The 16795-nt window shown below is 38.7% G+C and overlaps 1 protein-coding gene across 1 annotated transcript in view; it reads right to left on the bottom strand.

The window, feature by feature from the left end:
• Positions 1–16795, bottom strand: part of MAP1B (microtubule associated protein 1B) — a 79993-nt gene that overhangs the window by 26931 nt on the left and 36267 nt on the right. The window contains exons 3-4 of the mRNA XM_058168951.1: positions 10712–10794; positions 2578–2718 (exon numbers count right to left, since the gene is read on the bottom strand). Of these exons, the coding sequence (XP_058024934.1) occupies positions 2578–2718; positions 10712–10794 (224 nt within the window). The remainder of the gene's footprint in view (positions 1–2577; positions 2719–10711; positions 10795–16795) is intronic.

Genomic DNA, 16795 nt, shown 5'->3' with positions numbered 1-16795 from the left:
TCTAGATCCTTGTCTAGGTTTGTTTCAGAAACAAATATACTTGGTTTCTGATTTGAATATATATTCATAATGCGAGAAGCCCTCAGGTGACTTCATTTTTAATAACTTTCACCTGATACACTGCTTTCTGTTTTTGAGAAAGATGGTTAAGATGGCTATGTCCCAGCAACAGAAAATCTTAGGGCAAAAAAATAATAACTTGCTAAGCAGGATTCAGGTTCAGCCCTGGGATGGAAACAATATTGGTCAGTCTAGTGTTACCTTTCTGAGATACTGAATGTGGGAATGCATTTTCTTGGGCCTATTAGACCTCTATCAACTACATCCAGTACCATTAAACATGGCATCTTGCTGGACCATCAACAAAGGTTGTAAGATTGCACCATGCTTTGGAATTCTGACTCTTACCTCAAAGGGCAGCTGCAGTCAGTTGGGGGCAATCTTCAAACCTATGATTACTGCTGTGTGAGGTGCTCTATTTAATATATCTATCAAGCTGCTTGTTAGTTTGGGGTAGGATGTCATCAGCATACTGATAATACTCATGTATTCACTGTCATTCCTAATTAAACCTTGGATATCATATAAAGTCTTGGCAAGTGTCTGGAGGCTGTTAAGTTTAAATCCTTCCAAGAACAAGTTCCTAAACATCAATGTATATCTGTAAACATCAGTCACCATGATACCTTGTATGAGATCATGGGCTCCCCAAAGGAATTGCTTCATGACCTATAGGTCCTTTTGGATCTACAGCTACGACTTAAACAGTAGGTAGAAGCAATGGGCAGCTGGACCATCAGTTGACACATTCCCTATACCAAGATACTCTAGTGATGGTAACTTGTTCTGTAATCCACATATAGTTTGATTAATGTAATGCACTTCATGTGGGACAGCCTTTGAAAATGTCCCAGAAGCTGCAGGTGATCCTAAATAAGGATGTCATGCAATAATGATTTTGAATTTGTTAGAAAGGCTATCGGTATTAACTTTCTGGCCAATTCAAACTGTTCATTAACCCTTCAAAGTCCTTTGTGGTATGACATTATTTTCCAAGGGCTGAATTTGCCCAGCCAATAAGAATATCTCAAAAGGGTTTACTGAGGTTCAGATAATACGCTTCTTCCTGGCATTCTGCAAGGCAACTAAAACAAATTTATCCCATCAAGCTTTTAACTCAAGTGATTGTTTAGTGACATTAATATTGGAATGTATTGTTACTTATAAATAGCCCTTGAGTTATTAGGCAATTGGCGCTAGAATTTCCATTGCTATGCAGTTGTAAAGCACAATGTCATGTGACTTCATTTCTTAGCTATGGCAATTCTTGCAGTCCCCACTGTCATTGTTAAGTGGGGATCACAGGTCATTAAGCAAGCATCTCCTTGCAATTTCCTGCTGGATTCCAATGACCAAAGTCAATGGGGAAGCCAGCAAGAAGTTGCAAGTCCCGGGGCAGTCACAAGCTGGCAGGCAGGTAAAGAGAAAGTGGGAGCGAGTGTACAAAGATGTGTGGGTGTCTGGGGAGATACAGTGTGTGAGACCTGGGGATGGCATGCAAGGGTGCATGAGTGTACAAGTGGCCAAGGAGGTGCAGTGTGAGCATAGTTGGGCTTAGTGAGTGTGCAGATGACAGGGAGGCATAGTGCAAGCATGGTGGGGCTGTCAGGTGAAGGAACGAATGCAAGTAGTAAGGGAGGAAGGTCTAAACCAGGGGTCTCCAACCTTAGCAACTTTAAGCCTGGAGGACTTCAACTCCCTGAATCCCCCAGCCAGCAAAGCTGGCTGGGGAATTCTGGGAGTTGAAGTCCTCCAGGCTTAAAGTTGCCAAGGTTGGAGACCCTTGGTCTAAACTTAATGAGCTGGGGAAAGGATGTTCAAGTGGCCAGAAAAGGATATGTGAATCACTGGACAGGCACCACACAAGCACAGTGAGACTTGGGGAGAGTGTGCAAGGTGGTGCAGGTGGCCATTGAGGAATGGCACAAGCAAAGAAGGACTGGAAGTGGTTCTGCAGGCAGGGGAATTTTACTTAAGTGACTTGAGACCTGCCCTGCTGGCTTTCTGATTGACTTCACTTGCGTTAAACTGCGGGAAAGTTGCAAATCGCAATCATGTGATTGTGGGATGCTCTAACCATCATGTGTGCAAGCTGCTTGCCAAGTGCCCTGATCATGATCACATGATCATAGAAGAACCAGTTTAAGAACCACTTGTAACCACCACTAGTTCAGCACTATCATGTTTGAACAATTGCTCAACGAGTGCTCATTAACTGAGAATTAGCTGTATACTCTGGATTTATCTATTTGCTTTGTTGCATATCTTCCAGAAACTCCTCAGGTTGGGGATGGATATAGAAACTGTAAGCAAATAAATAAAAATTGACTATCTTTTATTCCTTGTCTTTCAGTCTATACAGTATTTTAGAAAGTAATAGCATAATGGACATATATTTCTGATTTTTTTTTTACTCCTCTTCAAAACATTAAATGACTAAATCTGCTGTACAATCAAAAGTACAAACAAAACTTCAGCCCCAATGAGTTACAGAGTAGCAACAATTAAGAAACAAACCTCTTGGTCTGTGAAGATCTCAATGAAATTCTGAAATGAGAAAGATCCTGACTGAAGAATGAGTTCGCCTGTATTTTCAAAGTTCTGCCCAGTTAGTACCAGAAGTTTATGTCGTGCAGCATCTGTTATCATTAAACGCACCTGCAGTAGGAGATACAAATAATCACTCTGAAACATCTTTTATACTCCATGCCTTCTTTAGGGGGGAAATTAATATTAATAACCTCAAGGAAATTATAGATTACCCTTAGACCGTATTTATCCAAAAAAAAGAGAGGAATGATTGTGTTTCAGTGAGGGAGGATAATATAATAATATATAGCATATATTAGAAAATGAAAGGGGAATCCTATTTGAAATCAAAACAATAATGTTAATCCAATCAAGTTAAAAGAACAGAATAGCAAGTTCAGTGAAAATTAAGATTTTTGGGAAGTTTGGAAAAATAAGCATCTATGTTGTTAAGCACAATAATCTTAAGGAGTGGATTTGGTCTGTGCAATGTTGGGACTACCAGACTGCAAAGATCTGGATGACTATTAGAGGAAATCAAAAATAGTTTCTGTACTTCTTTGCTATCAACTAGTAAGTCATCCAGGCTTTTTGTTGTTAATGCCAAGGACCCTGAAATGGAATAACGGTAGTTTCTAGGTGCGCATTCAGGGGAAGAGACTTCCACAGATACACTATCATGACAACAAAGCCAAATTATCCCAAGATATGTATTAATAATTTGATCTGAAACTAAATTTGGTGTATTAAATCTGAAATATTAAAGAACAGCTTTAAAAAGATTATTAAAAAGACACAGATGATTCAGATGATTTATTTTCATAAGATTGTATAAGACTGTATTCTGAAGTAAACATGCATGGAAAAGAGAATCAAAGCTTAAGTCTCACCTCCATGTGAACATTGGCTTTGTCTCCACAACCATTAGCAGCATCTTATGCCTTTCAGAAACCCCACCTTTCCTTTCCCTGACACAATTATCTAGCCACCCCTTCTTCTGGGTTATGTGTAGCACTAACCATGGCAATTAGCTAACATTCATCCTCTTCTCTGACTGCAGTTTGCTGTTAAAGAGAAATGTGCCCATCCACTGTGGGTGGATCAACAAAAGCATTCCGTAGAGAACACCTGTGGAGGATAGGGGAATAGTGACCACTGAGCCTTATTACCTAGCACAAGGGTCTGCAAACTTGGCTCTTTTAAGACTTCTGGACTTCAGCTTTGCTGGCTGAGGGACTCTGGGAGTTGAAGTCCACAAGTCGTAAAAGAGCCAAGTTTGCAGACCCCTGACCGAGCAGGAAAGGGAAAAACCACAGGAGGTGGACCAAAGTGGGTGATTCTAGCAATGGGAAAATTATTTCCACTAGAGTTCCACACAGGAAATGCTGTGGATTCTCTCTGGATTAAGAGCCAGGCTATTAATTTTCCTTAGCTTTCCAAATTCTAAGGAAGTCCCACAAGACCACAGGGCTTTGAATGGCACTTGAGATCAAAATAGCTCTCACATGTTGTGAGGGGATCAAACTTTCATCAACAAGAGAGAAATTTTAGCAGAGGAAAAAAGTACCTCATCCTCATACCTGCAGTTGCAGGAGAAATCGAATTAATGATTTTTTAATGCTGTGTTACCAAATGTAGGAAATAATGTGTCAGAAATATATAATTACAGGTAGTCCTCACTTAACAACTGCCTTGAACTACCATTCAAAGTTATGATGGTGCTGAAAAAATATCCTTATGGCCATTTCTTACCCTTTGAAGTATCCCCACAGTTATGTGATCAATATTTGCATGCTTCACGGCCAACTTCCAATAAACAACTTCTCAAAGGAGAAGCCAGATGTAAAACCAACAATGTTTCACTTAAAGACTGTGGGTGACTTGCTTAATGACCACAATGGAAGTAGAGTTATAAGCCCATCACAGTCACATGGCATCTTGCTTAACTACTGTATTACTTAGTGATGAGTTGCCAGTCTCAGTTATAGTTGTTAAGTGAGGTCTATCTTTATAGCTAATGATGAGAATAATTTCTTCAGATCAATAATGACAACACAGTTTTCATCTTGTCTTTGAAGTCAATAAATTAGAATATGCCATAAAAAAAATTCCCCTCAATTTTGGGTCAATTTATGGGTGATCGATCATACAGTAGCTATCTGCAGTGGTGAAAAAAATATCAGTAATATGCTTCATGACATTATGATCTAAATCCAACCTTTTTATATTTGTGTCCTAATGTCCAGCACAAATACATGCCATGAAACTGAAAGAAGAGAATATTTATATCTCAAGGTTGAGCTATGTCAATATTGATTATTTTGATTTTAATTGTATATATATGCGTTGGTTCCGTCCCAGGCGCCTGATGGACCCTGAGAGGTTCCAGACGGAGCTTGGGCCGTTCCCTGAGGATCTTACCCACGGCACGACCGAAGAACTAGTCACGGCCTGGGAACAGGCCACGGCTGGGGCTTTGGACCGTGTCGTGCCTTTGCGGCCTCTGACCCGACGCAGATCTCGATTAGCTCCTTGGTTCTCTGAGGAGCTGAGAGAGATGAAACGCTGGAGAAGACGCCTAGAGAGTGCCTGGAGGTCCAGCCTCTCCGAAGCTGATCGGACACTAGTTAGGTCTTTTTCAAAGACCTACCTAGTGGCACTGAGGGTGGCGAGGCGTTCTTACGCCTCCTCCCTCATTGCGTCGGCAGATAACCGCCCAGCCGCCCTGTTTCGGATGACCCGTTCTCTTCTTCATCAGGGGGGACAGGATGACCCCTTACAGGGACGTGCCGAGGAGTTTAACGGTTATCTATATGATAAAATCGCTCAGCTTCAGGATAGCTTGGACCAAGATTGCGATGATCCAGATGAGATGACTGAGGCTCGTCTTGTTGATGTGGTTTGGGATGAGTTTGATTCTGTGGCTCCCGAGGACATGGACAGGTTGCTGGGGAGGCTGCATGCCACTACATGTTTACTGGACCCGTGCCCCTCCTGGCTGGTGCTGGCCACTCAGGATGTGACACGAGGCTGGCTCCGGGGTATTATAAATGCTTCTTTGATGGAAGGGGTCTTCCCCGCCGCCTTGAAAGAGGCGGTGGTGAGACCCCTCCTCAAGAAGCCTTCCCTGGACCCAGCTATTTTGGGTAATTATCGTCCAGTCTCCAACCTTCGCTTTGTGGCGAAGGTTGTAGAGAGTGTGGTGGCACGGCAGTTCCCTCAGTACCTGGAGGAAGCTGTCTATCTAGACCCGTTCCAGTCCGGCTTCCGGCCCGGGTATAGCACGGAGACAGCTTTGGTCGCGTTGGTGGATGACCTCTGGAGGGCCAGGGATAGGGGTTGTTCCTCTGCCCTGGTCCTGTTGGATCTCTCATCGGCTTTTGATACCATCGACCATGGTATCCTGCTGCGCCGGTTGGAGGGGTTGGGAGTGGGAGGCACCGTTTATCGGTGGTTCTCCTCCTACCTCTCCGACCGGTCGCAGACGGTGTTGACAGGGGGGCAGAGATCAGCGCGGCGCCTCACTTGTGGGGTGCCGCGGGGTCGATTCTCTCGCCTCCTCCCTCATTGCGTCGGCAGATAACCGCCCGGCCGCCCTGTTTCGGGTGACCCGTTCCCTTCTTCATCAGGGGGGACGGGATGACCCCTTACAGGGACGTGCCGAGGAGTTTAACGGTTATCTATATGATAAAATCGCTCAGCTTCAGGATAGCTTGGACCAAGATTGCGATGATCCAGATGAGATGACTGAGGCTCGTCTTGTTGATGTGGTTTGGGATGAGTTTGATTCTGTGGCTCCCGAGGACATGGACAGGTTGCTGGGGAGGCTGCATGCCACTACATGTTTACTGGACCCGTGCCCCTCCTGGCTGGTGCTGGCCACTCAGGATGTGACACGAGGCTGGCTCCGGGGTATTATAAATGCTTCTTTGATGGAGGGGGTCTTTCCCGCTGCCTTGAAAGAGGCGGTGGTGAGACCCCTCCTCAAGAAGCCTTCCCTGGACCCAGCTATTTTGGGTAATTATCGTCCAGTCTCCAACCTTCGCTTTGTGGCGAAGGTTGTAGAGAGTGTGGTGGCACGGCAGTTCCCTCAGTACCTGGAGGAAGCTGTCTATCTAGACCCGTTCCAGTCCGGCTTCCGGCCCGGGTATAGCACGGAGACAGCTTTGGTCGCGTTGGTGGATGACCTCTGGAGGGCCAGGGATAGGGGTTGTTCCTCTGCCCTGGTCCTGTTGGATCTCTCATCGGCTTTTGATACCATCGACCATGGTATCCTGCTGCGCCGGTTGGAGGGGTTGGGAGTGGGAGGCACCGTTTATCGGTGGTTCTCCTCCTACCTCTCCGACCGGTCGCAGACGGTGTTGACAGGGGGGCAGAGATCGGCCGCAAGGCGCCTCACTTGTGGGGTGCCGCAGGGGTCGATTCTCTCGCCTCTCCTGTTCAACATCTACATGAAGCCGTTGGGCGAGGTCATCAGTGGCTTTGGGGTGGGTTATCATCTGTACGCTGATGATACCCAGCTGTACTTTTCCACCCCAGGCCACCCCAGCGAAGCTGTCGAAGTGCTGTCCCGTTGTTTGGAGGCCGTACGGGTCTGGATGGGGAGAAACAGACTCAGACTCAATCCATCCAAGACGGAGTGGCTGTGGATGCCGGCATCCCGGTACAGTCAGCTGCAACTGCGGCTGACTGTTGGGGGTGAGCCACTGGCCCCAACGGAAAGGGTGCGCAACTTGGGCGTTCTCCTGGATGAACGGCTGTCGTTTGAAGATCACTTGACGGCCGTCTCCAGGAGAGCTTTTTACCAGGTCCGCCTGGTCCGCCAGTTGCGCCCCTTTCTTGACCGGGATGCCTTATGCACGGTCACTCATGCTCTCGTCACTTCTCGACTGGATTATTGCAATGCTCTCTACATGGGGCTACCCCTGAAGTGTACCCGGAGACTGCAGTTAGTCCAGGATGCAGCTGCGCTGGTGATTGAGGGAGCACCGCGTTGCTCCCGGTAACACCACTCCTGCACAGTCTGCACTGGCTACCTGTGGTCTTCCGGTGCGCTTCAAGGTTTTGGTTACCACCTTCAAAGCGCCCATGGCTTAGGGCCCGGTACTTACGGGACCGCCTGCTGTTCCACATGCCTCCCACCGACCCGCACGCCTCACAGAGAGGGTCTTCTCAGGTGCCGTCCGCCAAGCAATGTCGGCTGGCGGCCCCAGGAAGGTCCTTCTGTGGGAGCACCTACTCTGGAACGAACTTCCCCGGTTTACGCCAATTGCCTGACCTTCGGACCTTCCGCCGGGAACTGAAAACTTATTTATTTATACAAGCGGGACTGGCCTGATTTTTTAAATTTTAAATTTAAATTTTAAACTTTTAATGGTAATTTTATTGGGTATTTTTATGGTCAATCGACGGTTTTAATTTGGCCTTTTATTGAATAAGTTTTTTAATTGTTATTTTAATATGTATATTAATTGTTTTAAATGAAGGCTGTACACCGCCCTAAGTCCTTCGGGAGAAGGGCGGTATAGAAGTTTGATAAATAAATAAATAAAAATAAATAAAATAAATAAATATTGTGTTTTATTTAGGCTGTACACCACCCTGAGTCCTTCGGGAGAAGGGCGGTATAAAAATTTGATAAATAAATAAATTATGTTATCTAGTTTGGTAATGAAACGTCTGCAAGAAAACAACCAAACTCAGAGAGTATCAAACACCCCACATGCCATGGAGTTTGCATTGGGACAACATATATTTTCTCATTTGTTCTTCCCTTCAGACACATATGATTCAATGAATTACCTTTTATAATGAGTTCAGGGATGATCACTAAAAGCTTAAGGAAACAGAAAAAAGGAAATTCAATGCTGATTTAAAACTAATTATGCCGGGAAATAAAAATGTACTTTTACTTTTAATGGGCTATGTCTCTTTCCTGTTTATTATTATTACTAAACAATAAGATTAGTATTTGACTATCTCATGAATGTCACTTAAATTTCATCACTTTTAAGTGCACTAGATCCGTTAAAAAAAGACTTCTCTTCTATTGTTTCCTGTACCTGGTGGTGAGACTCTAGAAAGGCTGTCAGCACATTTTACAAAGTGAACAGCTTTTCAGGAAAAACAGAAAGACAAAAATATTTCACTAATATATGGCTTCTGCATTATACTACTATATTTTATGTATTTAAGAGGATGGCATGCAAAAATTGGCAAAAGTAAGAAATTGACAAAATTCTTGTCAAATATACACTGAAAGAATGCTGTCAAATTATAATGAAAAGTATATATTATATTACTGTAAAAAAAGAAAAAGACTTTTTTTAGGAATAAAAAACTTCCCAGATAAGATCAAAATTAACTTTAGCAAAACAACAAACAAAAGCAGCCATTAATTACCACCACCACCCAAAAAAAAACAAAAACACCAAAGAAAAGTTTTAAAACACAGACAATTATAGGAGACTGAGTATTGTGGCTTAATCCATTTGGACAGTACTAGCATAGAGTAAGAAATAAACAAAAACAATGAGATGTAAAATAATTGTGAATTATTAAGTTGAATGACTTAAAATCAGAGGGAGCTTGCAAGTAAAGAGATCAGGCTTTTGGATGATAAAGAAATTAAAGTTATGTTAGAGAAAGACAATAATTCAAGAGTTCTCAAATTAAATATAACTATAATAATATAAATTAAATATTGACAATATTTTACAAAGGTATAGAACATCCTCCAGAAAATTATCTCCATGAAAAATGAGAAGAAAATAACCAATCAAATGACAATTTAAAAAAAGATCCAAAATGATCCAGCAAATTATACATACGAGTTGATATTTGTTGGAAAATATCAACAAGATATTGAATATTTGGAAAACTCGTAGAAACCCCTAAGAAAAAATGTAATTATCAGAAATTAATTTAATATAAACAGAAAAACATGTAGAAGAGCTTTATCAAATTGATGAATGAGCACTACTCTTCAAGATGGTTTAGATGAATGGGTGGGAACAATAGGAAAAGTCACCTCTCTCTCTGAGTATTTATAGATTTGTCACAAGCATTTGATTAACTGCTGAGAGAAACAGGATACTCCCATCTGTCTGCCATTCATGTTATTTTATATTGTATTCACATAATTTGCTTTTTCCTCATAAATTCTAGAAGAAGATATACAATGTCACCAAGGAAAAGGAAGGGAATATGAAATATCATTTATTTATTGATTCATATATTTAGGGTTCATTTTCATCTAGGAGTGGATGAAAAAATGAGAGATAAGCATGAAAGTGAAAATATAACATAATCAGACCACAATATTACACAAAATACATTATTACTGTACTTGAATATAATTCACACCAAATTCAGTGGAAATTACTTAAAAGTAGACATGCGTTCTATTTCTTTTTGAGTGATATAGATAAAATAGATTAATAAAAATATCAGTATCTCTGGTCTAGTTGCTTTGAGTTATTTTATGCCCATAGCATGTAATTTTGATTAAAGTATATCAGCATAGGTATCATTTTTTAAAATTACTTTTTTTAATAAAAAAAATTAATTTATACACAAACAAACATTTAATACATCCTGGTGTTTTCTCCTTGACTTCATCTTTTTGTTGTTTCTTCTATCTTCATTTTCATTTAATCTGTTACTTTTTTCCACAAGTACAATATTCTAATTATACCATTTTCTTACATAACTATTAGTTTGCTTACCTATATCTTTTTTTCTAACCAATGGTAAAATTGATCCGATATCTTAAAATATTCTTAATCCGCTCTTTCTTTAATTATCAACATTAATCTATTCATTTCTGCACAGTCTAATTTTGTTTTAATAACTTCCCCTTCCAGAGGTATTTTCTCTGCTTTCCAATTTTGTGCAAAAACAATCCTTGCTGCTGTTATTGCCTGTATAATCAAGTAAACATTTTCTTTACTAATTTTCTCTGGGAGGATACCCAATAGGAGCAGCTCTGGTTTTAAATCAATATATTGTTGTGTCATTTCTTCTAACCATGTCTTAATTTTAATCCAATAGTTTTTAGCTTCTGGACATGTCCACCACATATGATTTAATAAATATTATTATTTATTATTTATTACTTTACCTCAGTGCTGACTGCTTCATCTGAAGGATTAATTAGCACAACAGTTTCTAAAACTTCACTTCTGTGGTGAAGGATTTTCTGACCTGTGAGAATATAGAAGAAAAGAAAAAATGAATTTTAAATCCTGCATTTTATGTATTTATGGTTTCCCTATAGACATTTATTCTTCTAAGCAAAGTGTTTTTTTCAGAACATTTAAAATAAATTCTACATGTTAGTATCATGAAAGAATTGCGATCAGGCAACACAACCTAAAAACCTTTTAAACCTTTTGATTCATTTTGTTTCATATTACTGGAAATGTGTTTATTGTTCAGTGCAACTGCCAGCCATAGCTTTCTCTAACTTTCCTTTTCTTGGCATTGTTCTGATGGGTGCTTCTTTGTTTGAGGGAGTAAAATTAATTAGCAATTTAGACTGGGATTATGAAGGCAAAGCCACTGTTTAAGCACCCAACTGGCAATTAGTCCAGCATTTTAGGAAAGAAGCGTGGCACATTTTATTAAAAAAGAATTACTGTAATCAATCCTGACAAAAAAGAAGCATGCAGAGAGCAAACCATTTAATTGACAACTTTAAAAAAATTATATATTTTTTCAGTTCAATGTACTTCAGGATACTAATTTGTACTAGTAAAATTATAAAATTGAGCTTTTGGTATTAGTAATGATCAACAATATGTCATTTATGCTTATTCAAATGCCAACTTGTCCTATAAAGTTCTTTTCTCAAAGTCGTCTCTATATTGTTTGTACAAAATCACGAGCATCACAACATTTAATTGATTAGCTACATCAATTGATTAAAATATTGATTTGCAATGATACCATCAATTAATCAGGTGGCAGATCTTCTTTTTAACCAACCCAATAGAAATCCTTATTAAAAATTCTAGATGGCAAACTCACTATTAAAAGAGACATCCCAAGAGTACAAGAGATAAAGCAGAATGTCCAATATGATTGATACAAAGGGCATGTGTATTTGCTCCTATACTCTGCCAGAATCAATCAGATTGGCATAGCCTATAAATGCTCTAAAATAAACAGTCTAAAATAAACAACGAATGTTTAAATAGAATATAAACTTAATTCTTTAAAAGCATTTCCTTTCACAAGCACCATATATATTGATTCAGAAATAAATCCTGCTGAACCTATGGGCTTTATTTCAAACTGGGTGGGAGCCGTGAGTTATTTGTGTTTCTTACTCAAAACTAAGTTCAACTTTGTTATACAGAGTTTTTAGTTGCACCCATTTTTCTCAATTTCAGTAAAGGAATTTCAGTATTCCTAGCCTTCAGATTAAGAAAGTTAAATTGGCTTGTGATATACATACATACATACCACTGGTGAAATCCAAATTTTTTATTAACAGTTTTGTGGACGTGGCTTGGTTGATGTGCTGTGGCTTGGTGGGCATGGCTTGGTGGGCATGGCAGGGGAAGGATACTGCAAAAACTCCATTACCACCCCACTCCAGGGCAAGGATACTGCAAAAATTCCATTCCCACCCCACTCCAGGGGAAGGATACTGCAAAATCCTCATTCCCTTCCCACTCTTGGGGGAAGGATATTGCAAAATCTCCATTCCCACCACACTCTGGGGCCAGCCAGAGGTGGTATTTGCCGGTGGTATTTGCCGGTTCTCTGAACTACTCAAAATTTCTGCTACTGGATTCTTCAAATTGCTCAAAATGTCTGCTACTGGTTCTCCAGAACCTGTCAGAACTTGCTGGATTTCACCCCTGATACATACATACATACATACATACATACATACATACATACATACACACACACATACATATCTATCTTTTAGTGTATACAGTATATATAATAAACTAATAGGACAGCAATAAATATAGAAATCTTTCGCTACTCTTAAGTCATGCACTATTTAGAAAATAAAAGTATATGCTAACTAACCTGTATGAGAATATTCAATACACCTAGAGGGCATGGTTATAGAAGGTATGCTATCTCTAATTATTTCAGGTCTGGGATGGTGAAATGTTATTCAACAATAGATTAAGAGAGCTGATCTAGTTCTATATTGATAGTATATGGTTCCCCCCCTCAGTTTTGGAGCATCTGTCTCTGACATCTGTCGCCCCATTGATTAAATAAACTCCTTTGAGCTACAAAATCTGGGCTGCAAAAATCCAATTGATCAGAAGATGGAAGCAAAACAGTTTTGTGTATTTCTCTGTTGGCATACAGATTTTTGCAGCCTGAATCTTGGATGTCTAGTTGAAAAAATTTCCTTCTGGCATAATATTCTACAGATGCACTGCACCCTTGTGAAGGATTTCTTTTGCTCAGAGTGTTTTTATGGCAAGTCAGATGGCCAAGTAATCCTTTACAGTGCTATTGATTTTATCGTCTCGGTGCTCTAAATATCATTTGTTTTGTATACAAGACCATTTATTTTAGATACAGTTTACTTCTGAAATAATAAATAGACATATTGGCAAAATAAAGACACCATAACTTTAACACTATTTCCACAGTAGCAACTTTGATTAACATTGTTATTATATCTTTCATCACAGATCTATGGAATGTTCAATAGGTTAAGTCAAAACACGTCACCATTATAGCACATAACGATAATTTGCTTCTCTACTTTAACCAAAATGTTGAACATGAAAGGTCTATGAAATGTCTACTAGAGGTTCCATGAAGAAAAGGAAAGAGTGATATTATTTAAAAAACAGATTCCATTTGATAATTTATGGATCAGGCAGATATTCAGCATTTGAGAAAAATTTCATAAAGCCTTGCTTTTCAAAATAACTATGCCTGTGGAATTATAATCCAATACATGCTTATGTGAGAATAAATCCCATTATATTCGGGGAGAAGTAGTTCTGAAATGCATAGGACTCCACTTAAGTTTCCCTTTTATGGTATGAATAATACATTTACTGCAGATATTACAGCACAAGGCACTTAACATATGTCACATGAGCAATTCTTTCTAATGAACCTTCAGTTGAAAAATAAAGACAAAAATTAAATAAGAGCAGGCTGGTAGATTTTCTGTATCTCTTTGCAAATTAGCCTAGAGATACTTATGAAGTCCAACTTCTTTCTGTCAAATGGAAAATTTGTGTGAAAAATAGAGTCTATGAAAAGCCCTCATTTGAAAATAAGGAACAACTTTGCTTTTAAAGATTTATTTGAATCTCAGATTTTTATTTTAAAAAAGTGAAATAGAACAAATTTTAACAGAAATGTTTAGTATGGTAATTAGGGAATGAATTCCTTGTTTTAATATTTTCATCCAAACAGGAAATTTGCCTTGAGTAGGTTGTTAACAGCAAGCTACTCAAAGCCATTCACAAAGGCAGGAACCAAATATATATATGTTTTAATCACTGAACTGACCACTCCCCAGGGAGAAGGACATTCTGTCCATGGCCTCTGGACCATATGTTTGGGATTCTGAAACTTTACCCAAAGGGACAGTATCAATTCATGAAAAAGCAGCATAATTAGGATAATAGTTACAGAATATTCTTATCAGCCGTCATTTACTGAAATTTATTTTTATTCACAACAATAAAATTGTTTAATCTGGAATCATATTTATTATTTTTAATCCAATGGAATGTAGGAAATAAGTTATTTAAATAAGCCTATCCATCAATAGCAACTCTGAAAACTAACAATACAGAATCAAATATCATCTGAAAGAAAGATGAGGGAGGGAGGGAGGGAGGAAAATTCCTCTGGTACATCTCCATTGAGGACACAGATGGGCAGTGCTTGGAAAAGTGCCAACTTCTCCACTCTAAGCCCTCTCAATTCCTTTCTCTTGCACATGTTTCCCAAAGCAGAGCTCTTATTAAGGATCTTGAAAAAGAAATTCAGAAGGCATATTATGCCTGCTTTCCATGTCTTGTTAGTTTTAATTAGACAGTTATTTATCTCTCTTTAAACAAAATACCTTATATTAAAGATTTTAGCATTAGTAAAGGGCAAAAACAAAAATCAAATTAAAAGAAAACAAGAGAAACAAAAAAAAATGCAGAAAGAAAAAGAAAGGCTTTTGTGAAGGCAATGGTGCACCCCATCCAGAAGGGGCCACTGCTTGACCCAAATAGTCTGGGAAATTTTCATCCAATTTCTAATCTTCCCTTTTTTAGAGAAAGCTATAGAAGAAGTGATTCTGCTGCAGGTTCAGAAGTGTCTGGAAGAAGTGGATTATCTGGATCCTTTCAGTTGGGATTCAGGCATGTGTATAGTACTAAGATTGCACTGATCACACTCTTGGGTGGCATCTGCTGGGAGCAGAAATGGAATAGTGCCTCGATCCTTGCCCCTGATGTTTTTTAGCCGCCTTCAATACCATCAATCATGGTATCTTCCTGGACCTGCTCCAAGGGTTGGCGGCACTCCATTGTGTTGGTTCTCATCTGGGGTTGATTCAAGTTGCAGAGGAAAGGTCCAGCCCACAACCACAACTTTGTGATATGCCTCAGTTCTTTTTCCTGACCCTCCTATTTAACTATTTAAATGAAGCTGCTGGGTGAAGTCATCTAATGATTTGGGGTGAGAGGATCTGTCTCCTGGCTATACAAATGATTCCTGGTTTTCTCAGCTGCTGTGTATTTTTTGTATATATATTTGTTTTTCTTTTTTATCAACTCTGTTGTTGAGTTAGGTAGTTATATAAATTTATTAAATTAATTAGCAATAGGCTATTAAAAACAATTCAGATTAGAAAATTACTAAAATAAATATTTTCCAACAATATATTTAAAGATTCTCTGACAAAAGTAACACCAAACAGTTTCTAATATGTGTTTCTAGCTATTTTCATTTTATAATTTGCTTCTCCAACAGCTTTTATTTATCAAAATAAAGCCCTTAAATCCATTTTGCGATATAATTTTGAGCATACTGATTTTTTTTCAGAAATAGAAGTTTCTGAGTTCAATAAGGTCTGAACTGAATAAATATATTTAGAAGAATTGCAGGCTATAAGCTTTTTCTAAAATCCAGAAATTGAACTGAGAAAATATTTAGGATTAATTTTAAAAAATTTTCCTTCGGGTATTTCACTAGATAATTTAATCACAAAGCAAAACAATATCAGATTGATTAATACATACAAAATATAAACATTGATTTTGGTGGGGGGAGGGGCGGTATTTCAATTATGGCACTTTTCAAGAGTTTGATTCTTATTTGCTAGTGGTGAAAAATATTTTGGAGTATCTACTTGGAACATCTGTAGGGGACAAAGAACTATTGCACTTAAAGAACAGCTATGAATACAATAAATATCTGTAAACCTAAATTAACCAATTATTTATCAGAAATCTTTAAAAAGTTTGGCTTGATATTTGCTGGTATATTTTAATAATTGATTGTTTGTTCTACTTAGTTTTTAAGAAGAGGCATCAGCTGTCTCATGAAAATACAATCTACTTGGAATTGTTCTAATTACTGCCTATCTACCCAAATACTTTGTGGGGTCTTTTGAAAACTCAAATCATTTTCTAGGAAAGTCTCTGAAGTAAACTGTTGTCTTAAATCAAGTTGTGTGTACCTAATGGTGTTGGCTACCAAAATAATTGTATCTGCTCTTATCACTATATATTGATTTGTTGTATCATTTGCCAACTTTATGTGACATTTAATTTGCTGTCAAACTACTGTCATTAATCAACCACAGACAAACAGCTGACCTTTTGCCCCTATTGTTTACTATGGGGATAAATGTTTCTTCAAAACTGTTCTATATATTATACCTTGTCACACTGCTTCTATTTATGTTTTAATAAAGCTGGAATTCCATGCTAGAGCCATTATCTAAAATGATGACAATTGCGTACATTAATAAATCAAAAACTCCTACTTTACTTTTTCTTCTAGGGTTTGAATAGACACTTTAAAGGCCTTAAATTGTTGCTTAATGTATACTGGTCTATGGCCATAGTAAAGATTTGATTGAATTTTAATTTGATTTAAATTTCAAAAATTTATTTTATGTACACTGAGAGTGTATGCACCAAGACAAATTCTTTGTGTGTCCGATCACACTTGGCCACACTATTCTATTCTATTCTAT

Source organism: Ahaetulla prasina, chromosome 2 (genome assembly GCF_028640845.1).
Source record: "Ahaetulla prasina isolate Xishuangbanna chromosome 2, ASM2864084v1, whole genome shotgun sequence".
Classification (NCBI taxonomy): Eukaryota; Metazoa; Chordata; class Lepidosauria; order Squamata; family Colubridae; genus Ahaetulla; species Ahaetulla prasina.
Note: the sequence above shows the minus strand (reverse complement) of the source record. Positions and strands in the feature narration are given on the sequence as shown.